This window comes from Centruroides vittatus, unplaced genomic scaffold, assembly GCF_030686945.1.
Source record: "Centruroides vittatus isolate TY-2023 unplaced genomic scaffold, ASM3068694v2 contig_2734, whole genome shotgun sequence".
Lineage (NCBI taxonomy): Eukaryota > Metazoa > Arthropoda > Arachnida > Scorpiones > Buthidae > Centruroides > Centruroides vittatus.
The window spans coordinates 10,920-38,588 of record NW_027121741.1 but is presented as its reverse complement, the minus strand read 5'-3'; the positions used below and the strand labels follow the sequence as shown (position 1 = coordinate 38,588).

At 31.3% G+C, this 27,669-nt stretch overlaps 1 protein-coding gene across 1 annotated transcript; it reads right to left on the bottom strand.

Moving 5' to 3' along the window:
• Positions 1 to 830: 830 nt before the first annotated feature.
• On the bottom strand, positions 831 to 26,260 carry LOC136971949 (zinc finger protein 271-like). Its single transcript, XM_067266469.1, has 9 exons — positions 26,174 to 26,260; positions 23,854 to 23,964; positions 23,732 to 23,751; positions 15,172 to 15,600; positions 12,502 to 12,505; positions 9,882 to 10,074; positions 8,834 to 9,244; positions 8,146 to 8,312; positions 831 to 1,140 (listed from the first exon to the last, which is right to left on the bottom strand). Exons 1-9 carry the CDS (start codon positions 26,258 to 26,260, stop codon positions 865 to 867), a joined length of 1,698 nt encoding a protein of 565 aa, XP_067122570.1. The 3' UTR covers positions 831 to 864.
• Between the last annotated feature and the right edge of the window lie 1,409 nt (positions 26,261 to 27,669).

Sequence of the window (27,669 nt, the reverse complement as noted above, 5' to 3'; positions counted from 1 at the left end):
GAAACTTGGGAATAAGATTTCAATATTACTTTTTTCTTTGTTGCATAAGTTTAAAAAATGATAAACTTTCTTTCTGCAGATCACCAAGAAAGTTGTTGCTTGATGATCTGCAGAAAAATATTTTGCTTGGCCCTAAAAACAAAAACGCGATCTGAATTTCCCATCATTGTGCCCGTTCCCCGGAGAGCCATTTCCTAATCAGACGTTACGCATAATAAAGGTAACAATGAAACAAAGAAGGCCAAATATCATAAAACTCAATACATAATATAAAATTTTGAAATCGCCACCAAGTACGCTCGTAACTTACTATAGCTCGACGTTTTTCAGCAACATATACTTCATAATTTACTGTAATTTGAAGGCACTTCCAGCTAAACGAACGAGTTAACATACACATATCTCAATTTGTACAAAAGTTTCACTTCCAATTTGGAATTAACCGAATATCTTAACATGTCAATTTATATATCTGCGGTCACAACAATTAGTAGAGTTCAAATATACGATAATTTCCTTTATTGTAAATTAGGGCAAAATATGCACTGTCCTAATTACTGATAGAATACATTAATATTAACTGTAATTAACACGGGCAATTATCTATGAAACAATTTTCTGTTCAAAGAAATTTTATATAACAACATTTTAATTATATATTGAATACTGTAATGTTTCTTAGTAAAAACTTTTCGAAAATTGGAAAAACATCATTTTAATTTAAAACAGTTTTCCTTACATCTTTTGATCATTTTACATCGATAGAAATTAAAAATAATATTTCTTTAAAAATTCTAATTGTGAATACGTCAATGTACTATTAGCTCATTGTTTCAAATGAATTTCACTGGACATGATTGACATTCATATGGCTTTTTGTCTGTTGTGAGTCTGAAGACGTTTAATTAAGTTTGACTTTTCTGTAAACTTCTTTTTACAGTTGTCGCAACTGTAAGGCTTCTCTCCAGTGTGGATTCGACGGTGTGCAATTAAGTTTCCCTTTTGTGCAAACTTCTGTTTACACTCGTCACAAGTGTAAGGTTTTGACCCTGTATGGATTCTTTCATGCCTTTGCAAATGTTGTTTAGTTTTGAAATTTTTCTTAGTGATTACATAAAAATTTCTTTTGGTTCCTTTTCTCTGCAATTAAAAAAGAACATGTTTTAAATAATATTTAATCGATATATAATAAACTTTTCTTAAATAAAAACAATAATTAAATCAATAATAATATTTAATTAAATAATTTTTATATCTAAAGGCAAGTTTCTGCATCAAAACAATACATTAATTTTAGAAATAATATATTTATACACAAATATCATTATGTTACGAATATATTCAAGAACAGATAATCAGAGATGACATATTAAAGCAAACAATTTTTCTAAAACATTTTTTAAGTGCATTTATATCTTCATGAATTCTGTTTATATCCTTGCAGTAGATTTTTTTTATGTCTTTAAATAAAGTGCGATACTATGAGTAAAACAGTGTATGTAATATTCAATTTTTTCTATAATCCTGGACAATATTTTCTTCAAATCTGTGTTTCTTCCATAGAGTAACTGAAAGTAATAAGAACATTCATGAGATAAGTTGTATAAAATTATATTTTACATGAATTTTAATATTAGAATGTATTATTTCTATTCTTATTCATTCCTATTGTTAAATGTAAAGTTCTGTAATATTTACATAATAAGAATATTGTATTTTTAAAAGACTTATGTTAAATATACTTCTCTCGTAACTCCTCAATAAGTAACTCAGAACGTTGAAACGTGTAAATTCTTAAGAGTAAATCATGGATTTCATTGTTAAAAGATTGAGTTTCGTTCTTCCCCTTTTTTGTTTGTGTTCTATATTTTCAGGATGGAGATTAGCTAAATAGAAAAAATAAAACAATCTTTAAATATCAGACAAATTCATATTTCATATACATTGTAATGTAATTTAAATTTGTATTCTGTATTCTAAGTTTTCTAAACTGTATAAATTCTTCTATAAGTATGAGATATTAATGGTGCGGTTTTTTTATATTGTTTAAATATCAATTTCTTTAAAAAAACTTTTCTTTTCTTAAAAATTAATTGATTTAACTTCACAGTTAGTTTAACTGCTGTTGTTTTTGTCTGTACCGCATTTTATCAGAGCCAAAGACTATTGGGTTTTATCCTCATCATTTTTTATTTCACTATGCATTTCGGGTGCAATCTTTTTCGTATATTTTGGGCCCCTCATCAGGTGTTACATTTCTACAAGTGGTAGAGAACACATTTAATACATTGATTATTGTAGTTGAATTTTTTATACAAGTTATATAAGATTATTACAGTTTTTTGTACATGTCAGAAAAATTATTACAATTATTTAGATTAATTTAGTAAATAGTAAATATAGTAAATAGTAATAGTAAATAAATAGTAAATATAGCAATATAATAGTAAATATAAATAATTAATATTTTGCGACCCCCACCCAAAGAAATAACAGTACTATTACTAATTGAATTTTGACTGTAATTAAAAATGTAAATTTTTAAAAATATTATATAATCACATCGCACTAATTTTATATATTAAGAAAATACCGACAGTATAAAAAATGTGATACAACTATTATTATTTCATGTTGTTGCGTTTATAGCGAGTAGTGTTACCACCCGTCCGGTTTTCACCCCGAAAGTTTGGGAATTGACTCACTGTCCGGGTGAATTATTAATTTTCTTCGGGAATTTTGTAGAAATTGTGAAATTACGATGAACTAAAGTTCTTGCAAATATTTTTATAAATTTACACTATTTGAACGGCAAAACACACCACTCTCACTGAAACTCATCTGCCATTCCGCTATGTTACTCTGTTTACACCAGCGGTTCCCAACCAGTAATCCGCAACAGCTAAAATATGGTCAACGAAAGATTTAAACCTTTTATTCATTTTAAATTATATCTTAAATATTTTAATACATCCCGTAAATCTGTATTTTTTGTAATCATTTTTTACCGATATATCTGTTATAATAAGACTGAAGAGGGGCGTTAAGCCGGAAATGCATGTTCTTTTGCATCAATAAGCCAGTCTTTTCCCGCTCAAGCTATTCTTGTGTGATTTGTTTTCAATAGCAACCGTGTGCTAACTTCGAAGGCAATGCATATAATCAAAAGAATAACAAGCAACAAAGTTCTATGTTGACACATCTAATTATTTTTTGTAAACTTGGAAAATAATTTTCAGAAAAGTTTAATTTTCATTCAAAGAACAACTGAAATATGACTTGAGCGATATAAAAAAAAAATGATCCAGCTACGAGTTGTTTAACTTTCTTGGCCACATTTGGTGGGGCCTTCTGTTGCGATATTGTATTAAAACTAATTTTTAATGGCACTTGTGCAGTTTAGGGGGTTCGGCTGTATGAAAGGTTTTCTTCCATAAAATGAATCAATTCTAAACTAAATTCACTCGTACATTTCCAAAACACGTATAAATTTTTAAGAATAATTCATGTAAAATATGGTAAAAACGAAAATTTGTAGGAATACTCACCGAGTGTACACGGTTCGAAGGCGCCATTGCTTAAGCTGTTTTTTCTGGCGGAGCATAGGACGGCGAACGCGTACCTAGCTTGTCACGTGAGATTTGTCGGTGTTATTCGGTCACATGACTATCAATCTCTGACGTGTTTCCTGATAAATTATTATTTCTGCGAAAAATTCGCCGAACTTTGGAGACATCATTAATAAAAATATTAAAACATCATTCCATTCTAAATATAGATTAAAATCAACATATAAGAACGTATGATAATTCGATAAATAACTAATAATTCTGCTCTACTTTTAAATGGTTTAATCTCTTTAATGTCGTAAACAAAATTGTACAATATTTATTTACATTAAGACATTACACATCTTACGTTGCATCTGATTAATATTTATTATCACAATATATATCATGATAAAATTATTGTCGTTAGCCAGCGGTTTTACTTTTGCTGTTTCATCTAGTCATTAATAATGATAAGTCGATTGTAATTACAATAAAAATACTATAGTATATTATGATCTATCACGTGATGTCTTTAAAGTTCAGCGAATTCTTGGCAAAATGAATGTATCAGGAAAGATGTCAGAGATGGTCACGTGACTACTAATCTCTGACGTCTGAGTAGTCAAATTACCGAATAGCACCGACAAATGTCACGTGACAAGCTTCGTACACGTCTGCCGTGCAATGAGCCACTCCGCGACAAAACAAGCTTAAGCAATGGCGTTTTCGAACGGTGTACACTCGGTGAATATTCATACAATTTTTTGTTTATAGCATATTTTATATGGATTATTTTCAAAAATTTATACGTGTTTTGGAAATATTCCAGTCAAATTTGTCTAGAATTAGTCTAGAAATTTACAAATATTATCTTACGTAAGAGTTTATCACGTAATTACGCGGCCCGCGTTGTCATTCTTTCAGTTAGAATTTAGATATAGAATATAGAATTTTTTAAATGTGTTAGATTGGTCATTCGGTGTGAGTAATCCTGTGAGGTCGAGCGTCGATTCTTCTAGTCGCTTTTCCCGCAATCTCTCAGGATGACGCGAGAAGTCTTTCGACGTATGGGTGGTAGCGGTTGCAGGATGCAGAAAGATTCACACAGAGACCGAATCTACAAACATAACGCGTTTATTTCATGCTTACAATGGATAGATTACACTCAGGCTCACCAAACTTTTTTACAGCGGATTACATAACTAAGACAATGGCAACGCGGGCCGCGTGATTAATTTGTTCAATACAGTACACTGAATACACCAAAATAATTCCTTTATAAAATACAGTATTTACAATACCCCAGGCTTCTCTGATTATGTTGATGATAATTTTAATTTCCAACCAGGTTTGTAGCATCAAAATGGAAATATTAATTCTTCACATTGTTCTTTTGGATCTAATATGCATGGAATACATGCAAAATCTTTGTGTGATGAACTGGCTATTTACTTGTGTAATGAAGGATCTGTACCATGGCAGAATAGCAAGATATATCCAGGTGTATTATAAAAAAGTTTTTTAAGCAATTCATTTTGTATAAGTTAATAGTTGTAATTATTAGTATCAGTATAAACTACTTAAATTTTTTGTTAGTAATAATAAAAATAATTTTATAAACATTGAAAAATTATTTTATTACTCAGAGGCTAATTACATTATATAAAATATTTATCTTGATCTTCAAGGTCTAATATTAATAATTCAATATTTCTTTTTGCATTGAATTGATCTCTTGCATCCAATTTTTTCAATCTTAATTTTAATGCTTCACTAAATAAATCAATGTTGTCGGGCTGTGACACAGAACCTAAAATTTGAAAAAATAACTTTTAAATCTGTCGTTGTTTTGTACTATATTTTGCCTATATTCATAAATTTGAACTTACAACTCCTATCCAAAAAACTATTTATTGCACTTGACGTTGATGATAATGATAACAAAGCATTATTGTAGTAATCCTGATTAATAGAACAGGTATCTGTTTTTTTTTTTTTTTGTTTGACCAAAAGTCTTACTTGAGTCACTGCTTTGATATAGTCTGAAACAAAATCCATGCATTGAAAATTTTATTCTTTTTCATCAAAATCATTATTATTATTTATTTACTTACAATTTACAGATCTGACTCAATTTCTTGATTAATATCAAGAATTTCTACATCATTGGTGTTATTGGGGAAAAATTTACTGGTGATAAGTGTGTTGACACTGACTCTGTGTCAACACAATTACAATTATCATTTTTAATAATTCTTGTTTCATTATTTATGGTACTAAAAGAAATAAAAGAATTACTACATATAAATAATTTATGATAAAATTAAGACAAAATATTTTTCAAATAATAACTAGTACTTATAGGTAATAATACAACTATATATATATAGAATAACTAAATATACAATAACTAAATATAGATAATAACGACTTATTACAGTAGGTCTACAGTTTAGGCATAGGTCTATCTACCCTAATAAAAACATTTGAAATTAGTTGTAAATAGTAAATGATATCCAATGATATGAATTTACAAGAAATGTAAGTCATTTATAATCGTTTGAACTATATGAGAGAACTTTCAAATCATAGAAATGATGTCATAGAAAAGATTTGTTTAAACACGAGTTTGATTACAATTTACTATAATCTCTACTTTACTACTTTAATATAATCAAGGGACTAACCAAATGATATAAAACCAATATCCTTTCATAAACATTTATTATAATTAATGATGGTAAAGTTTCTTACAAGTAGATTCTGGTGAAGTAAAGTAAATGCATTAATATTCACGTTTCTGTGCAGCCAATATATCCTCCCAATATATTATCTATTAAAGAAATAATTCCCATTTCGGTTTATATATATCTGCACTACCACTGCCACTTACAATGTTACATTTTCATTAATTTTTTTTCTCGCATGTATCTGTCTCTTTGCACCTTCCATTTTTTTCTTCACTGCTTCTGCTATAATTTAGAAAATTGAAATTAATAGACTTGTATTCCGAATCGAAATAAAGAACGTGTGTTCTGAATACTATATATCGATTCGGTTAATGTTACCTATGGTTCCAAGATGGCGGCTCGTCTCCGATCCCAGCAATCAGAAGACAGGGAAAAGTGGGGACGCACGTTCTAACCTAACCTAACCTAACCTATTCTAATAAATTACCATAATTATTACCAACAAAATTATTATAATAGGTTAGGTTATGTTAGGTTAGAACGTACGTCCCACTTTTCCCTGTCTTCTGATTGCTGGGATCGGAGACGAGCCGCCATCTTGGAACCATAGGTAACATTAACCATCGATTCTACTAGACCTATCTGTTATTTGAAATCTAGCACTTATGGCCGTTCATATACATTGTTAATACATAGCGTCTTTATGTACGACACTTTTTTGTCATAGAGACAGTGATGAGGTCGAACGGATTCGATGAATTTCTCTATTTCATTGATTTTTCGTTTTTTGTGACCGTCACAATTGTAGGGTTAACACTCATTGCCGCCATTGTTTGAATAAAAACCACCTACTTTGCCGTCAAAAAACAAGACTTCTCCTTATTGGAGGAATTTTGGCGTAAAACTTTTACAGCGTAGAAAAGTAGAGACATGCTCTACTCATTTTTCAGTTACGTTTCAGCGAAAATTTCAAAAAAATGTTTACGCTTTCTGTTTTATGCTAGATTTTACGTCGAATTTTACGCATGTGTGTTCCTGGACATACATATAAAAAGGTTGCCCACTCTACGTTAAAGTAAACAGACTGTAGGGCTGCTCTAGGCGGTCCAACTTGCTTTATCTACTTGTTTCCAATATAGACTACCAGTGGCGGACTAAGGCTAAAGCGGACCCTAGGCAACATTGTAATTCCGGGCCTATTTTTCAGTCATGACACATACTTTGCGTTTGGTAGTTTGGTTTTAAAGCATATAGTATGTAGTTCTATTTAATTATCGGATTCCAAGAAAAAAAAGGAAAAAAATAATATACATGTACAAAAATTAAATAAACATAATTTATTAAAACAAACAATAATACTTAAACAAATATACCCAGATTGATTAGTTATATTGCCTTTTTTCTCACTTTTAATTCTGCAAACTCGTCAATTAGTTTGTCATAATTAATAGAGTTATTTAATAACTCTTTTTCTATATAAAGTAATGATAAACTATTTAATTTTTGTTGGCCTAATGTGGATCTTAAAAATTTTTTATTCTGGCCATTACTGAGAATGATCTTTCACCGCTTGCATTGCTTATTGGAAGGGTTAAATAAATTCTCAGAATTATGTTTAAATTAGGGAATGTTGAAATAATAATATTTTCCTGAATAAATGACCACATGGATACAGGCGAAATAATATTTTCTTTACTTATAAAAGTCTTAAATTGTAATACTTCATTTTTCAGTTCTGCTAGGTTTAAATCTTGTTCATAACATTTTAATTCCTCTATTGAAGAGTCACTAACATCACTATCATGAAAAATTGTTTTGAATTTATTGTTAATAGTTTTATATCCCTCAGATCTTTTTTTAATGTTGCTAATTAAAGAATCGCATACAACAAAAAAAATATTAACTTTAAAATGTTCTTTGCCACTGAATCTTATTTCATGTTCTGGAATTTCATCATGAAATAGTTTTCGTATTTTCTGCCGTTTGTTATCATTAGTATATGCAATATCTTTAACTTTTTCTGCTTCTTTTTCTAAATTGTCAAAATCATCTCTAACAGTTTGTATGAAATCTATCAATGAATCATATATTAAAACTGCTGTATTTAGGGATTCGTCTTTTTGTTGAAGAGTCTTGTTTGAAGCATCTATTCTCTCTAAAATCTTTTCCCATATAGTAAGTAACAGTACATACTCAAATGTATCAAGTTTTTTTATGTAAATCGGCAGCTTCGGACCTTGTTAATGGTTTTTCATCTTTGTTTGAGGAAAAATGACGTAAACAATGTTTAATTTCTTCATAATTTTCCTTTAAGGATTTCACAGCATCGGAACGAGCAGACCACCTGGTGTCACAAATAGGTTTAATACTCAAGTGTTTGCTCTTACAAAATTTTTGTAATGCATTCCACCTATGTGTAGAACTTGAAAAAAAATACGTACAATTCCTGAACGATATTGAAAAAAGTGGTCATTTCCATGCAACTTTCGGCAGCAGCGTTTCCAATTAAATTTAATGAATGATTTGCGCATGGTATAAAATGGGCAGAAAAAATATGTTGTTTTATTCTGGATTGGAGTCCCTTATATTTACCTGACATATTAAACGCATTATCATAACTCTGTCCCCGACAGTTAGTGATGTCTAAATCTATATTATTTAAAAATTCTAAAATAACTTTCTCCAACTTTTCACCCGTATGAGAAAATATAGGTAGAAATCCCAAAAATCTTTCTTTTATACCACTTGGAAGAACATAGCGAATAATGACGGTCAGCTGATCTACGTGAGATATATCAGGTGTTGAATCAATAATTAGAGAGTAAAATTTGGCTTCCTTTATTTCGTTCACTATTGTGAGTTGTAAATCTTTCGATATAATAGAAATAAATTCATCACATATTGTAGACGACAAATAGTTTATAGTACCGGTGCCGCAGTTTGCATATTTTTTCATGTGTTCCCGCAAAAATGGATCGAACTCGGATAAATATTCCAAAGCACCTATATAATTACCATTATTTTCACTAAAAACACTTCATTTTTACCACGAAACGCTAAAGAGTATGAAGAAATAAATTTGATTGTCGCTACCACACGTTTAAGTACTTCCCTCCAATATTTTTTTCATTTATAATTTGTTTTTCCAGTTCAGTGTCAATGCGTCCGGTAATTTTAGATCTTGTTATAAAAATTAAAATGGAGTTAATGTGGTCACTGGAGTTTTCATGCTCTGACAATTTTTTATGTACATTTTTCCAATCATTCGTCCCTTTTGTCATTAGCGTTGTTTGCTTGGAAAATAATTTACAGACGTAACAGTACAATAAGTTGTTGGTTTCAGTATAAGCCAACCAATCTCTTTTAACTTTTTTCCCGCTATTAATAGTTCTGAAGAAGGAGGCAATAGTTAATTTTCTTGTGATTTGTTTTGACCCTTCGTTGCATCGAATAGAAGATGATTCCAAAGATCCATTTATTGATTTTGGTGGATTTTTTATATAATACTCTCGCATGGCGTCTGTTAAGTATTCTGGCCATAATGCAATATCGTTTACAAAACTCTTAGTTTCATCATTACTTTGAGATGATTTTAAATTTATATTTTCTCATTTTGTTTCATCTTCACAAACGAAATTGCTTGGTTTTTCCTGCTGGTCTTTTTGCAGAATAGTTTCGGACACAAATGATGTTTCTGGAGTTTGAGCAGGTGAAATTTGTGAAAATGATGACGATTGTTGTAATTGTTCTCCATCTACAGTTAAAAATTTGTCCAATGATCTTTTCATTTGTTTTGGATACGTTTCAGCAATAATTATGAATATCACGTTTTTCTGTTAAATAAAAATAAAAATTAATTATAAAAATTAAAAAATTAAAAACCTAATTTTCGGGCCCCGAAAATTACGGGCCCTAGGCACGTGCTTAGGTTGCCTAGGCCTTAGTCCGCCCCTGTAGACTACTGTACAACAAAAATTTTGTGACGAATTGACCCTCTCGTCTCACATACTGACTTCGCTCACTCCACTCAAAGTATTGCCGATCGGACAACCTTCAAACCTTTTATCCTCTCTCGGCCTAACTGCCCTACCCCCAGATTGCTTTGCTTACCTGTTCAAAAATTTGGTAACGATTTCATGGATTCCAGAAGTCACTGTCTTTTGTAAGTGTCTGAATTTTGGACCTACAGTATATTTTCCATGACGTCATAGTTGTCGTCTTGTTGTCACTTACTAACGACTAACTGTCAACTTTCTACGTAAGAACGTATTCTCTGTTTAGTTCTCAGACGAAATTCTCATCACCTTCGCCCTAAAGTGCATCAAAAAGAACAACAATACTACGAGAATTCGGGCAGTTGTCGCTCGGATAGCCTCTCGTGCAGCAGTACATTTTACATAGTGCGCTACCTTCCCTGGATTTTGTGCCGAGTCCCGCGGACTAAGGATAGCAACGCCGAACCCGTTAGTTACAACCGCCGTTACCGAAATCATCGTAGGCCTAACGCCAGGACTAAGACTTTTGCCGAGACTGGACCGACGCCCTCCGTTTGCCAGAATCTACGAATATCATTTTACAAGGTATTTATCACCACGCGAACTCGTTTGTAAGCTCTCTCTCTCGAAATCGCGTCACTAGACCCTTGATAATGTACATGAATCCTGTTCCAATTAAATATACGTTATGTTTTTTTAAAATGGCCTCTGTTATCTGTTGTCCTCCATCCCGAATCCAATCGCCCGAAAACCGCGACCGCTCGCGCGACCGATCGTAGAATCGCCGCGGCTTCCGTGTCAGCCGAGACACGGTGGTGTCAGACCTGACGTGACACCAAAGAGGTGCCGACCCCCCGGTCACACTTTATTATTTTCTTCGTGACAAAAATGCGTCGGAACGGTTTCATACAATTTTATGTATACAATATATAGAATAAATTTAATTTTCAGTTTGAAAAATATGTTTATTTATTAAATTTTCTATGGTAGCTGTATTATATGTTGATCTAGTAATAGTCTCTTTAATCCGAAAAATATTGACGGTAGACTGCCTCACAGCTTAACAGGTTCCAAAAAACTCCTTTATTGCCTTTTTACAAATGCATTATCGTAAAAAGGCAATAAAGGAGTTTTTTGAAACCTGTTAAGCTGTGAGGCAGTCTACCGTCAATATTTTTCGGATTAAAGAGACTATTACTAGATCAATGTTTATTTATTTTTTAACTGTACCCTCCCTGTGAGCAGTAAGAAGGCCTTTTTATTAAGACCATTACGGCTTCGGTCAAGCACACAATGGGGCGGCCGTGTGGTGAAGGAAGGGCGAGACCTATTCGAGACAGTCTGCCCTGTCAAATATTTTCTGAGGTTTGTCGACTCGTCCAGATTCGATTCCACATCCCTAGAAAATTCCGAGGTTACCATCCAGCCTTGAAAAACCACGTAAAAGAAGAAACTCAACAATTGAGTAACAATTATATTATTTTTTGACAATAAGTAGTATTCGAAGCATTGTTTATTTTTCTTTGTTAACAGGGAAAAAGAAGACAAGCATTTGCACAGCTCGGGTTTCAGAAAGGATTAAAAGCAAAGAGAACTTCTAACAGTGAGTAAATAATCTAATTATACAAATAAGAAAATATTCGCCGTTTTTCAGATCGGCCTCACTAGAATGCATATAGGAAATAATGTGACTCTCCGTCGATTCCAAGCGTGGGTTTGTTGGGGATGATGGAACTTTCTATTCCAAGATTCGCTCTGATGACAGATATGTCCTACGAGTCAAGAACCATGTAAACTTTAATGTTCTTCCGTTTTAGGACGATGACGCGAAACAAGGAATCGAGGTCGTATTCAATCTGTGGAGTCAATGTTTTCGTATGATAAATGTAATAATACAGTATTTTATTATATAATATCAATATTATGTAGTAGATAAACAGGAGCAAATTTTCGGAAAATCTACAGCCTATTCCATGTTTGCTTGCAAGGTAGTTACACAATGTATATGTTTACCAATAATTTTACTACATTTGTGTTAAAAAGATAGTTACAGTTAGCATAAATAACGCCAACTGTTGACATTAATGCTTAATTCATATAATTGTTTACTTTATCAGAACTATTGGTCTTAATTCTATAGTCTGCATATGTCGCAACAAAATAGTACTGCGTCCAAATTATTAAATCATTAACGTTTACATTACTGCAGCGTTTCTCAACCGCCGGTCAATGAAAATTCTTGAGAGGTCTGCGGAGAATTTTTACCCCTCTGCGTTAAAAATTTTTTATTAAAAAAATAACGATTATAAAATTTTCATTTATTAAATCATGAAAAAAAATATTTTATACGAATTTTAAATTTACGTGATTTATATTCAGCACGGCACTGAAGACAAATTCTTGTGTTGGGGAAAGTACATCGCATGTTTATATCTCGCAAAGGTGTAATGCCATTTATTGCCAGACGTTCGTTACAATATGTTTAACTGGATTTGGCAAATATAAAAGTAAGTTTCAACAATGTCTATAGATAAATTTTGGATCAAAACGAAAAATGATTATCCATCCCTATACGAGAAAGCGATGAAAATGATTGTCTCCTTCGTAACAACATTTTTATGTCAAGTTGTATTTTCAACTTTGACGTAATCTTTTATATAAATAATAATGTAAATGTTCGTTTGTCCAAAATCTTAAATCTCCGAAAGTTCTTCACCGGTTGCTTTAAACGTTTGACACAACATTGCATTCGAATACGCGCGCGTTTTTATATACCTACTATTATATAGATGTCACACGATATTCCCCCCCCTGCGGAAGAGAGGGACAGGATTAAGGCTTACCGTAAATACCTCGGCTTTTATTATAGTATTTCAGATGCAGTTTTTTGCGTTTTAATAGGGTAGGTCATGAGAATGTACACTAAGAAGGGATTTTTCGAAATTCCCAGAGAGGGAAAAGGAAAAAAATTAAGGCTTTTCCTATAGAACACAGCTTGTACTTGTACTGTACTATTTTTACTGCAATTTTTTATTTTTAACTGCGATTTAGTAGGGTACCACGTGGGTATCGAACAAGTGTATTCCTTAACAACAGAAGTGTTAAGAGAGAGCGATGTGCAAGATTTAGAGGCGCAGATGCGGTTTTTTGCGTTCTTGAGGCAAATCGAACATATTTTTAGCCCCATCTAAAATTTCTCTAATTAGTCTAGAAACGGAAGGGACCTAATTCTTCCGTTCTGTTAAAACGAGTAAAATCGGATATTATGTAATAATCTTAATCTTCACTATCGTTACTTTTTGCCGAGCAACGCCAGGCTTATCTGCTAGTAAAAAATAAATTTAGAAATCGACTTTCATTTGTTTCACTGCTCTGACTCAACTTTTTAATTCTGGATTGTAAATTACTCAAGCTAGTTGAAAAACAGCAGCAATCTTTTCATGAGCAATGTATACCAAATAAGCAAAAATATTAAATTTATAATTTTTAGTAGTCATGGGATTGATGTTTTTCTTTTGTACCGAATATGCAATAAATTTGATTTTTTAAATAATTTTTTACGATTTTTTGTTGTAATTTTTGTCAAGGGTTTGTCATTTATTAAAAATTATAATTAAAAACAACAATAAAAATTATACTTTTAGTAAATACTATTAATTTAATTTTTTAGTAATCATAAGACTGATTTTTTATTGTGTCCTATATACAATGTTTTTGTGATTTTATTGTCGTTTTCTGTGATTTTTGTCAAAGATTTATTTACATAAAATAATAATAATAATTAGCCTACTTATATTTACAATTAAATATTATTGTAAGTAAACGATAATAATAATTTTACAATTTACTTCTGTAGTAATTCTTTAATATCCAATAAACGTTTTTGATAAAAATCCACCGGTCCGCGAATTTTTTTTACAAATTTCACCGATCTACGGGTGAAAAAAGTTGAGTGCAATCTATTATATATAATCTATATCAGTGTTTCCCAACCTTTTTTGTGCTATGCCTCACCTAAGTCTTTCTAAAATTCTTATGTCTCCCCACATATACGTTGAACTCTTTTGGAAGATCTCTTGTCGTGTTCGTTTAAGTTTTTCGTGCACTTAATTGCCCAACTTTTCAACAAAGTCTCTTACACTTTCCAGTCGTTGCCAAATGCAATCTGAAACACCACAACTCGTGTCTGTCCATCTCGAGGTCTGGGCAAAGAATGTCCTTTCTCCTCTTTCACCAGCCTAAGGGCCTCGTTCAACTCTTTGTTCTCAGTGGTTCCCAGAATTGTTAATTCTACGCAAGGGAAAAGGTTATAAAGGAAAGTTCTAGAAGGAAAGGGAAACGAAGAACAAAGAAAACTAAAACTAACTAAAATCAATATTTACGATAAAGATGGCATACAGCGGCTATATGGTTAACTTTAACTCTGAACATGTGCATTTTCGAATTGTTCCACTTAACAATCGAATTGCCCCTCTGTGGGGCGTGGGCCCCACGTTAGGAAACACAGATCTATATTAATCGAAAATACATCCAGTTCACTATTGAGTACAATCTATATTATACATTTTAATCAACAGTGAACGCGATGTATTTTCGATTACCATATCATACGTAACTCCGAGATGTAATGGTATGCCTTTAGTTATATTACATAGTTTTTTGTTATGATAAATTATTTATATTTAGGTTTTATTCTGTAGCCGAACGAGGAGGGGCTAAGGCCGTAATGCGTCTCGACAAATAAAGTTCTGGAATAAAAAGCTGATGATGACAACTGCCAAGTGTCTATGAGTACACCAACTAGTGATATTGAATACTGTAATGTTTCTTAGTTAAAACTTTTCGGAAATTGGTAAAACATCATTTTAATTTAAAACCAGATTTGATTACATCTTTCGATCATTGTACAGTACATATGATTAAGATTAATATGGCTTTCGTCTGTTGTGGATCCGAAGGTGTGCCATTAAACTTTCCTTTCGTGTAAACTTCTTTTTACACTCGTCACAACTGTAAGGCTTTTCTCCAGTGTGGATTCGACGGTGTGCAATTAAATTTGACTTTACTGCAAACTTCTTTTCACACTCGTCACAACTGTAAGGCTTTTCTCCAGTGTGGATTCGACGGTGTGCAATTAAATTTGACTTTACTGCAAACTTCTTTTCACACTCGTCACAACTGTAAGGTTTTTCCCCTGTATGGATTCTTTCATGATTTTGCAATTGCTGATTAGTTTTGAAATTCTTCTTACAGTGTTTACATAAAAATTGCTTTTGGTTCCTTTTCTCTGCAATTAAAAATTGTTTTAAATAATATTTTATCGATATATAATAAAGTTTTTTAAAAAAAAAAAAATAACTAAATCTATAATAATATTTAATTAAATAATAATTTTTATATCTAAAGGCAAGTTTCTGCATCAAACCACAATAAAGTAATTTTAGAAATAATAATCTTTGTGTATAAATATATTATGTTACTAATATATTCAAGAACAGCTAATGAGGGATGACATATTAAAGCAAACAATTTCTATAAAACATTTTTCAAGTGTATTTATATCTTCATGAATTTTCTGTTTATATCCTTGCAGTAGACATTTTGCTTCTTTTATATCTTTAAATAAAGTGCACTGATGCGCGTAAAGCAGTGTCTGTCATATTCAGTTTTTCCTATAATCTTGGACAACATTTTCTTTAAAACTGTGTTTTATCCATAGAATAACTGAAAGTAATAACAACATTCATGAAATAACTTGTATAAAATTATATTTTACATGAATTTTAATATTAGAATGTATTATTTCTATTCTTATTCATTCCTATTGTTAAATGTAAAGTTGTTTAATATTTACATAATAAGAATATTGTAGTTTTAAAAGACTTATGTTAAGTATACTCCCCTCATAACTCCTCTCTCAATAACAGGAAGTCACAACGTTGAAACGTGTGAATTCTTATGAATCACGGACTTTATTGTTGAAAAATTGAGTTTCGTTCTTTTCCTTTTTGTTTGTGTTCTGTATCTTTAGGGTGAAAATTAACTAAATAGAAAAAATAAAACCATCTTTAAATATCAGACTAATTCATATTTAATATACATTGTAAAATGATTTAAATTTGTATTCTCTATGCTAAGTCTTCTAAACTGTATAAATTCTATTTTAAAATTTACAGAGAAAGTGCACACATTTACTAAAATACGATAACGAATAAATTTTTCAGAAATCGAATCTGGTAATTTTAAATTGTTTGTAATGAAATGTCATTCGTGAGTCATTGGAAAATTGTTCTTAAAAATGTCTACACGAAAAATATCTATACAGAACGTAAATGGCATATGAAAATAAATTTAACTTAGAATAAAACGGTTTTATTACTGTAGACTATACTGATTATTTACCTAAAATGCAAAACAGATAATACATTTCCAGTTGTTCAAGCTTGTAATATTTTCAGTCGACTGCAAATTTAACATCTTTTGCTCTGTTGGTCGAACTGAGAACAAAACTATTTGCAGAAGCTTTTCCTTTAACATGGAGTAAAAAATGTTATGGTTTGGGCATAAATGGCAGCTTATGGGAGTGAAAGACATGTGTTTGATCAGGGATGGGCAACCTTTTTCTATGTAAGGGCCATATTTAAAAACTTTCGAATTGACACGAGCCACATCCAAGTAAAAGGAAAAGAAAAATGCCGCTAAATCACAATTATATATTCATATATAATCATAAATTAGCATAGATATAGGCTACTTAATTTATCATAGCTTCTGGTACTGACGTGAACGTAATATATCGAAAATATTCGATTAAATTTTAGTCACTGCCAATTTTAAATTAGTTTCGATGTGTCTGTTAGCCAATTTCTTGTTTTAATTTTTACTAAATTTATTGCGGAAAATCTCTTCACACACACAAGTTGTAGAAAATGCAGTTTCAATTTATGCTGCATACTTCTTTAAGCGTAAAAATTTACATATTTATTCGTATTTGATACAAGTGTACCGCAACCTTTTTCTACTTGCGACATACCCATGACTCGACACGGCACACCAAAATGTTATTCCCTTCAAAAGCGTATGATATAATACTATTAATAGAATTACGTAATGCCACTAACCTATCATTATTATTTTTGTTATTATTATTATTAAACTAGCAGGTAGGCCCGGCGTTGCTCGGGCAAAAGTAACGATAGCGAAGATTAAGATTATTACGTTATACCTTACCCGTTTTAACAGAATGCAAGAATTGGGTGCCCCTGTTTCCAGACTAATTAGAGAATTTTTAAATGGGTCTAAAAATATTTCGATTTCCCGCAATAACGAAAAACACTGCATCTGCATCTTGCCCGTCGCTTTCTCTTAACATTTCCATTGTTACGTAACACTTCCATTCTTAACGCTCCCATTGTTGACATTTCCATTGTCACTTAACACTTGCATTGTTGATGGAAGTGTTAAGACTTAATTCTGTCCCTCTCTCCCGTGGGGAGGAATTTTGAAAAATCCCTTCTCAGTGTGCATCCTCGTGACGTATCCTAACGGTGTACCAAATTTTAACTTTTAACTCCTAACCGTTTGGACTCTGCGCTAATTATTATTATTAACTGGTCTCGATTATATAAATAGATAGACACCAACACCCGTGAGTAATTTTATTTTACATTTAATTTCTTAAAATATATAAAAATGCGTGCGTCGTAATAGACAATAAACAAACATCATCTTATTTCTTAAGTGCCGTGGAACTTATGAAAAACACTTGAAATACAAGCAAAAGAAACACAGCAACTGTGATGAAAATATATAAACAAAACTTGAAATTAAATAGAATATGTAAAAGTTCAGGTCACACCTTTCCCCTAGTGAGGGCACACCGGTCGCGTAACTGTTTAATGCGACGCAAGCCGCAAATTGCGCATCGCTATGTTTAATGACAGAAATATGTATGGGAAGTGTCGATATATTTCATAAGAAAATGTAGAAACTTCTGCTGTAAAACTACGTATCTCTAATATCTTCCATATTAGTGATGATATTGATTCAAAACCCCAGTCTTATAAAGTGGCTGCTGTACTCTTGCCGTGAAAAAAATGATTGAATCACAGACAGATTTTAAATCTAAATGTAACCGAATAATTTTAAAATGAATTAGATTAAAAAATCGTAGACTGAAAATTAGTAACAGAAACGATGTAAAAAGCACGTTGGAACAACAACGATCGGAAAATTGGTGAGCTGTCAATAGAAATCACTGCCAAACTGATTAAAAGCTGCGTTGGAAAATAAAAGACAATCCAACAAGAAATTGAAATATTCGGTCCTTTGGTATAACTATGTTTTAAATTGATCTGTTCCTGACCATTGTTACGTAGATTTTGTTTTTCTACTTTTTTATTCTAAATTGGAATCCTTAAGTGAAATAAATATGTTATAATGTTATTTGTGTTGAAAAATTAAATAATAAAACAGACGTTTATTTATATATATTCAAAAATTGAAAGTTTTAATAACATTTCTTTCTTCATTCGCCTAATGGATTACAGTCTCTGCATATTTCCAAATGGATTATGAAAAGTAAAAATTGAAATGAGGATTAAAACTAAATATCATAATCATACACACAAAAAATTGAGAGGTTTGCCTAAAGTTGTTATTTTGAACTTGTATTGTTACTCGGGAAAATTATTTCGATATTTAGAAAATTGTGTGTAATCAATTACTCTACCAATCGAACTGGCCGATACGAACGATCTTCGAAATTTAAATTTCCAACGAATTCACTTCTGTAATTTAAAACATATACAAGCTTCACACAGCTCCATAATTGAGCAAATTTCAAAAGTTAAGTCAGAAATAAGTTTAATACATCAGGACAATTTAAAACCAAGCTTGGAAAGTAAACCAATTAGAAACAGTAGTCCCTGATTTTGACAGGAAAATGGAAGCCCAACAGTACATGGTAAATAACATTTTAAATATAACTAACCAATGTAATTTGATGTTATTCGGTTATCCGGTAAAAGAGAATACAAATATTAAAGAAAGCCCAGCGAATTTTTTTCAGAAGATCCTAAAAATGACAGAATTTAAAATAGAGGGAATTATAAATATTTATATAACAAAAAAAAGCAGAACCCATAATTTTAAACATTTCCTTAAGTACTGTCCAAAGGAAGAACCAAATACTATCAATCTTTTATAACAATAAAAAGTTTTCTCCGATGAGACCTATTGCAATTTGGGTATGTCATCGGATTTTACTAAACAGACAGGAGCCGTAGAGCTAAAATTCTTCCATTGTATATAGAATATAAGAAGAAAGATGAGCAAATCTTACTCTTATAAATGATATGATCATTTCTTAATAAAAAAAAATTACATACAGTTTTACTAAAAACCGCTTAGTTGATATCAGATCTTTTTTAGACGTAGAATTCAATTACTAAGATCATCTGAAAAAAATAGTGGTTATTAGGATTAAGTTTTCTTCCTTTTATTTTAAAAAATTACTAGAGAAGTATGACTAAATAGGGATAGATGAAACTTGGATTAATAAACTAACCACAAAAGATCTTTTGCAGGATTTTAATTAATTATATACTGGTCTCAGCAACAAAAAATCTCGGAGTAAGTAGGCCTAATGAAAGAATCATGCTAAGAATAAACAAATCTTTAGAAAATTCGGTCTTTCCTATTCGAGTACTTATTAAATATTTATGTTTATTAAACTATAAAGTTATAAATGTAATAAATATCTCGAAAGATACTTGGGAATAATTATTAATTATACTCCGCCCTATAAAATTCTCCGAAGTCTTTATCAAGAAATTAAAAAAAATTAATTGAACTGGTTACATTTAATAATATAATTTATGTCTAGTAGAAAAGTAGAATAGTAGAAAAAGTATGTACTAGTAGACGTAAATTATATTATAATAAAACAAGGACATTGAGGCATATTAATTTATGGTCACATTTTACTTCGCTGTGGTTAATCATAAACATTTTAACGCCAGAATCGGAAATAAATGTGATTCTTATTATATAAGGAATAATGCAAGAAGAAGCCATGTTATCGGAAGTAATAAACAGAGAAACTTATTTCTAAAATTTGTTAATACTTGCAAATTTTATATTCTAAATCGCCGTATGGCCGAGGACTATCTTGACAGGCATATTTTCATATCAACAACACGTGCATCAATCATCGACTATATAATATGTTCAGAATTTATATTGGATCATTGTGCCGATTTTAAGGTATTAGATAACGACTTATCGGATCACTTCCCTAAACATTTGATTATAAGAGCAGATACAAATATATCAAATTGAGTGAGAGAGAAAAGTAAAAAAGGTTTCGCAAATGAAGAATTACAAATTTAACATTAGAAAATTCGAACCGGAAATAGGAGACAAAATTAAATTAATCCAAAGAGCAGATACTAGAGAAATCTACAATACATTAACAACAATTTTTAAAGAGTATATTATAGAATTGAATATTCATAACCAGATATTTGAACAACGTAAAATGTAAATTTAAACAGGAATGGTTTGATATGGACTGCTATAAAGCTAAAAGATTAAAGAACATGCATTAGCATCATTTCGTAAAAACAGACCAAGAGAACGACTAACTGAATATATCGATTCAATAAAAAGATATAACAATCTCATAAAAGCTAAGAATATACTTTAATTTGATAAACAAAAAATTACACGCTTCCAATACACACTTTAGAAATAGTAAATATCATTAATAAATTAAAAGAATCGACTGCTACCAAACCCGACTCAATCCTAATTAGTTTTCTAAAACGATTACCAACTGAAACGGCTGATATGTTAGCACTCAGTTTTAACTATATGTAAGAAAACAGTTCTTATCCTGAATCGTGGTGATCATCATATTTTCGAATGATATTTAAAAAAGGCGATAGGTCTATAATTACTAAAATTTGAGCCATCGCTAAATTGTCATCATTAAGAAAGATTTTCACATCAATCCTTGCAAAAAGATTTAATCAATAGAAAAAGGAAAACTCCTTCGTTTTAGACAGTCAATTTGCATTTGTTAAGAAGAGTCGAACCGAGTTAGCAACTTTTGTATTACTTTCAACTATCCAAATCCATTTTTCCAAAAAAAGACAAAGTATATGCAGCGTTTCTAGACTTAGATAAGGCTTTTGATTCAATACCAGTAGGAAAACTGTGTGATAAATTAAAAAAGCATGGCGCAGATCTATTATTTATTAATGCTATAAAGTTTTTATTCGGTCATTATCTAATTACAATTAAATGTGGTAAAAATATTTATCCAACTTTCGACATTTGTGGAGGCCTCCTGCGAGGTGACCCATTATCACCTTATTTATTTAATTTTATGATTTACGATATTAATAATCAATTTAATAAAGAAAAAGGTGGAATTTTGATAGAGAATCAGATAGTTCACTCAATTCAATATGCAGATGATATTGTGTTAATCTCGAACATTAAAATTGGTTTCCAGAGAAAAATAAATTTGATGCAGATGTATTTTTCACAATTGGGAATTAAAATTAATCCAAACAAAACTCATATTCTTAAATTTCAAAGAGGAAGAAGATTGGTCAGGATCAAAATTTTTACCTTTTAAATGAAAAACTAGAACTAGTAAAGAAAATCTTATAATTGAAAATTCATTTTACTTCAACATTATCTTTTGGAATTCATGTCGAGCATGTACAAAATATAGCAAACGAACTAATTAACAACTTTATCTACTGATTAAACTAAAAATTAATTCTTTAAAGAAAGAAATGCAGCTCTTTTTAGCAATAATTACAAATTCGATATGTTATGCTCTCCCGATATGGGGCATGGATTGGTTATCTCACATTAAGAAAATTCAATTATTATATGTAAGGAAAATTTATGGTTAAAACAGAGCTGTGTCCGGATATGCAATCTCCATGACATAAATAGGCTACAATTGGAGCCTTATTTGGTGCTAAGAATTATGAAGTTTTATAAAAGATTGACGAATACTAAAAATATCTTAATATCACATTTAGAACACTTAAAAGGCTGGCAGAGGCCAACAGAAATTACCTAAACAACTGGTATAACAAATTTAGCCTAATGCTCGCCAGGTATGAAATTTCACCCATATTATTTAATAATTCAGAAGCAGATTGGAACTTTGGATATTCTATTTTGGTAGAAAACATGTTTAATAACAAAATTTATCAAGAAATGGTTAAACTACAGAACTCCAAATTTCATCCTTGGTATATTAACAATTTAAACGTTCCTCTATCGAACGATTATATCAATTTTCAGAACCCGTTCGAGATGAAAAAATTTTATATGCAACTTCGATTGAATAGTTTTTACGTATTAGTCGACCAGAATTTTCTAAGTATCAAAAACAATTTATACAAAATTTGTCAAGACCAATATTCAATCTATCATTTAATTTGCTTTTGTAAGGGATGTTCAGAATTGAGAGATCAATTTGGTATTTCTACCTTGACCGAAAGTAAATCTATAGAGTAATTTTATAATAAGCTATTCTAAATAAGCCCAACTATCATAATTAGGCTATTTAACTTTTTCAATAAATATATTAAAATTACTGAGAATGACAGAAGTACCACAGAAAATCAGTTTGAATTTGAATGACTTGAATGCTAAAGTTATAACTCTGTATAATAACGATACAAAAATTGTAACTCAATTAAAATATATGTTGTTACATTTACACTTCTCTATGTAACGTTCTAACTATTGTTCCCTCCTTGTAACGGGATAATCCGATAATAATAGTCATAAATTTATTATTATTATTACAGTAGAGCGTCGATAAGTGGAACGTCGGTAAGTGGAACGATTTTCAGTTGGACTGTGTCGTGCTGAATCGAACGTTTTTGATACTAAATTTACTTCTAAAGTATAATTTTCATGTTTTTTATATTCTTTAATATATTTATTTTGTTTGTACAAAATGCAGAAATAATTTTTAACGATACGATAGCCTCGATGATTATTCTAAAAATTTTCGTTAGGCTTAAAATCGACGAAAATTCAACACGAAGCGATACGCAACAGAGAAAAATTTGAACATCGGACAGGTTAATGTATTTTTTCGTACAAAGTCGGAAACTGGAACAAATCATTAACTAGAAGGACCCCAGTCCCCAATTGGTTCCACTTATCGACGCTCTACTGTAATACTAAAATTCGTTGCTCAAATTTACACCCAAATATTAAATCGGTTTAAAATATTACCATTTGGTAAATAAACTTAATTTACGTATAATAAATTTAAAAAAATAAAATTTTCACAAACAACAAAACAATAAAAAAATTGAAGACGAATATCAAAAACATTTTTACGAGTTATTAATTGTGTTATCTTCACTAACCGATATTTAATTTTAAAACGATATTCGTCATTGGCATGCGTCAAAAAAACACCATATATTCCCTAAAAGACACTTACCTGAGAGGGTCAGCTGCACTCTGAAAAAGCCCACAGTCTACGTCAGCAATCTAATGGGTGACCTACTTTCCCAACATAGTAAAACAAAGTAAGTTACAGTATAACGATACACAAACACTAACCATGATAATCAGAACAAATTGTTCTTCTAAAATCCTCCAATCGGTCTTTGACGTAGCTCCACGTAGAAGCAGTAAATCGGTAGACGTGTCTAAATAACACGCTAATAAACACTAAAAAACATAAATGTTTCGAAATTAGGACTAAATAATTATATGCACAAATAAATTAGTAGGCTTATAATCATACTTGCACTTATATCCAGAGATCAGTTCTCACGAATTGTCGAAAATAAATTATTTCTCAACTTTTTTTCTATGAAGAACGATATTCTGAAACAAATTGTAAATTCACAGTGAAATTTCCACCTTTCATCCCTTAAAAACAACGCAAAATGTTTTAATACACGTAATAAAACTTTATCACAGTGAACTTCAAACGAAAACGAGAAACACCGAACCGCACAGTACGAAATCTGGCGCGAACTGATACCTACAAAACAGACTGAGAATGCTTTTGTTCAATGTCACCTGACTAAAAGTTTCAGTGTTTATGCAGGAAAAATTGAAGTTTCAAAAGATTTTTCCATTAAACTCGATAAATTTAATTAATACAGAATAACAAAATCTGTTTAATAAAGATTAGTAATTTACCATTACAATTATGTAAATTAGATATGAAAAAGTTCACCGTGCAAAATCTCCTGCCAACCATAACGTCATGGAATGACTGTAAACTATCCTGCTAAACAGTAAAAATTTTATGTAAATTTTTTTATTAATCCAGTCAAGTTTAAATAATATAAAATGTCTAGATCTGTTTAATAAAGATTAAAAATGCACTATCACAAATATGCAAGTTAGATACAAAAAATAACTGGGAAATCTCCCTTCAAGATGATAACTATTTAACAATCACCTGACCGAAAGCTAATACCAAGGAATATGAACAAATATGTTTAATATTTAATGTTTGTGTACAAATTAATAAATTTTAACGAATTTCATCAAAGACAACAAAATAATTTTCACCTTACATAAACTGTACAATAAATGATTATTTCTTCGAAAGTAGTCGATATACACAAATAAATAATAATTATTTAATAATCTTTTATCTATTTTAAGCTGATATTGTAAAAGTTAAGCTATGTAATTTGTGTTTGGCTTTAATAGTTCAGAGTTTCCGAGAATTTTACTGTAAAATTCAATTTAATCTTTAATCGGAAAAGACACTCTGGCCATTTGGCCTTATGTTTGAGTTAAATTTCTTTTGTTAGTTATTTTTTGAAAATCTCTATGTAATAGGTTCCAGTATATTATCATTTGAAAGACACAATTTAGTAAACAGAAACAAAGATAAGCTAATAAATATAAACAGCACAATACAATAATTTTAAGTTAATCGAGTGTAAATACAGAAAAAACGAATTATGTCAAAGATGGGAGGAATAAGCTGACATCCCTTGAACAGAGGTTATAATTCATTGTCATTTTCAGCCTAGTTTCTATTTCGACTGGTTTTTGTTGGTAGAAAAATAATGTTTTAAGATAAAAGTACATGTTCTTAGTGAAAAAAGTTAAAAGTATCGAAATATAATATTCAAACGTAAAAATATTCATGTATGTCGATTTTAGAAATTTTAAAAGAATTGTAGAATGTCCTCGATAGTCATATCCTGTGATCTTCTGTTTCTTCTGGCTTATTTCATTTTTATCTAATTTGCACATACACTCAAACGACTGTTTCTACGTGAAAATAAAATATCATATATTTTATGGGAATACTATAGATTACCACCTATAAAATTTAGGGACTTTGAGTACATATCTGAACTGAGAGGACCGAGACGAGTTCAACGATTCCCTACTTTTATACCAGAGACAAAAAATAAAAAAGTTATCATACTTTTAAGGCGATCGCGCGATGATCAGGAGTCGCGTCGCTCTATCCGCAAAGCCTATCGCGTGTTTAACAGGCAGTCCAATAAGTCGGCTATATATACATTCAACAGAGGCAGATGTTGATCCACAAGCACACCGATCGTCTACAGTTGGAGTTAAGTCCTTGGTTGCGTTCTTTAATAGCGGTGGTTCTGCGTCGCCGCTACTACGAGAGTGCGCTGCTGTTTGTAGGCATTCAGGAACAACGGTGAAAGAAAGAAAGATGGCGGCGCCCGCACTATCGATAGTATGGTGATGGGGAAATCTATAATTCTAAAATATGTGCTTTTGAAGGCAAACGAAGGATTCCAATTCTAAAATTTAACCATAAAATGTATTATTTGTTTAAAGAGCATTCAAAATAACCACGAAAAAAATGAGAATGCCGGCTACCATTCGAAAAAAATTCGAAAAGACACTTACATCATTATGCACTAACTTGCGCTTTCACAACTTCTAAATTTTCATTCAGAAAACCACATAATAGACCCCGAAACGAAACTATCTGAGCCATGGAAGACGCCATGTTGCTTTCCACGTAAACTACTGTTACAAACGGCCGTTTTTGCTGTTCGACGGCGCGCACTCCCACCAGAATTTAGGAACGCGTTCCGCCGTAAGTACTATGCGCCGCTTTTGCGGCTTGTCCAACAAATCTAACCTATCAATCCGGGAGATGACCGTGGTTGACGTCATGGTTTACAGACTTTACTGCAAGATGACAGTACTAGCAACTACGGTGCCATCTGCATGATAGCATTAAAAAAGTATGATAACTTAAAAACTATGATGGCTTTCTTATTTTTTTGTCTCCGGTTTAAAAGTAAGGTACCGTTGAACTTGACTTGGTCCCCTGAGTTTAAATATATACTCAAAGTCCCGAAATTCCATAGGTGGTAATCTACAGTACAGCCGATATCTTTTATAACTATTGATAATATAAACATTTTGTTTCCTTATATATTACTTTCAATTACAGCTGCAAACTTTAACACATGGAGATGTGACAAAGTACAATATTATTATATCGATTATTACTTTTTTATGAATACACACCTGAGACCCATGACAATACATATTAACCTGCTTTAAGTATTATTATTTCATTTAAAAGTTATTTTATACGTTATTATTACATCACATTATGAAACAGAATGTTCCAAGCGTAAGAGTAAGAGGAGGGGAATAAGCCAAGCGAGGTGAGCGAGTGGACTCCATCTCCGCTCATACTGGCGAAGACCAGACCCTAAACACCGGAGTTCGATCGGAGGTTCGAACCTCACACGGACGAGCTGGCAGCGGGAGTTTTTCCGGGTTTTCCTCCTTGCCAATGATGCCTGAATAGGGGCCAGCTTTCCCCCAAGTCCTCCCGGAAAGCATTTCTATCTCCCCTTCTCGCGGTGGCCGTCTTTGGTCGCCCCCGTGACCTCTCCTCTGTCTTCTCGGATTGGCTGTCTTCTATAAGGCCGACTCTTCGGTCGCAGTGCGATCATTCTCCTGTTCTTCCGGAGTATAAAGCCTCAGTTGCTAAAAACTCCACTCTCCCACAAGGAACAAGGAACAAGCCAAGCGAGGGGAAAAAATGTGTTTTTATCTAAATTATAATAAAATTTACTTATATATACATAAAATATTAACAATTTTCTTCTGGAAAAATATTTCTTGATAAAATTAATTATCTATATGAATAAAACTTCGAATAATACATTTTTCACAATAACGGACATTTTTTTATTATCCTTTCTATGGTATGTATTAAACATAGTTTCCTAGATTATAGCATAATAATGTGAATAAAAACTGAAAATTCTGTTCATTTGTAGACGCAGATATTCTCACAGAAAAAGCATACTGTACCTTCTGTATATTTCACGTCAGTTATTCGCGATTCAACTTTTCTAAATAAACCTGTTTAACCCATAATTTATTTGACAG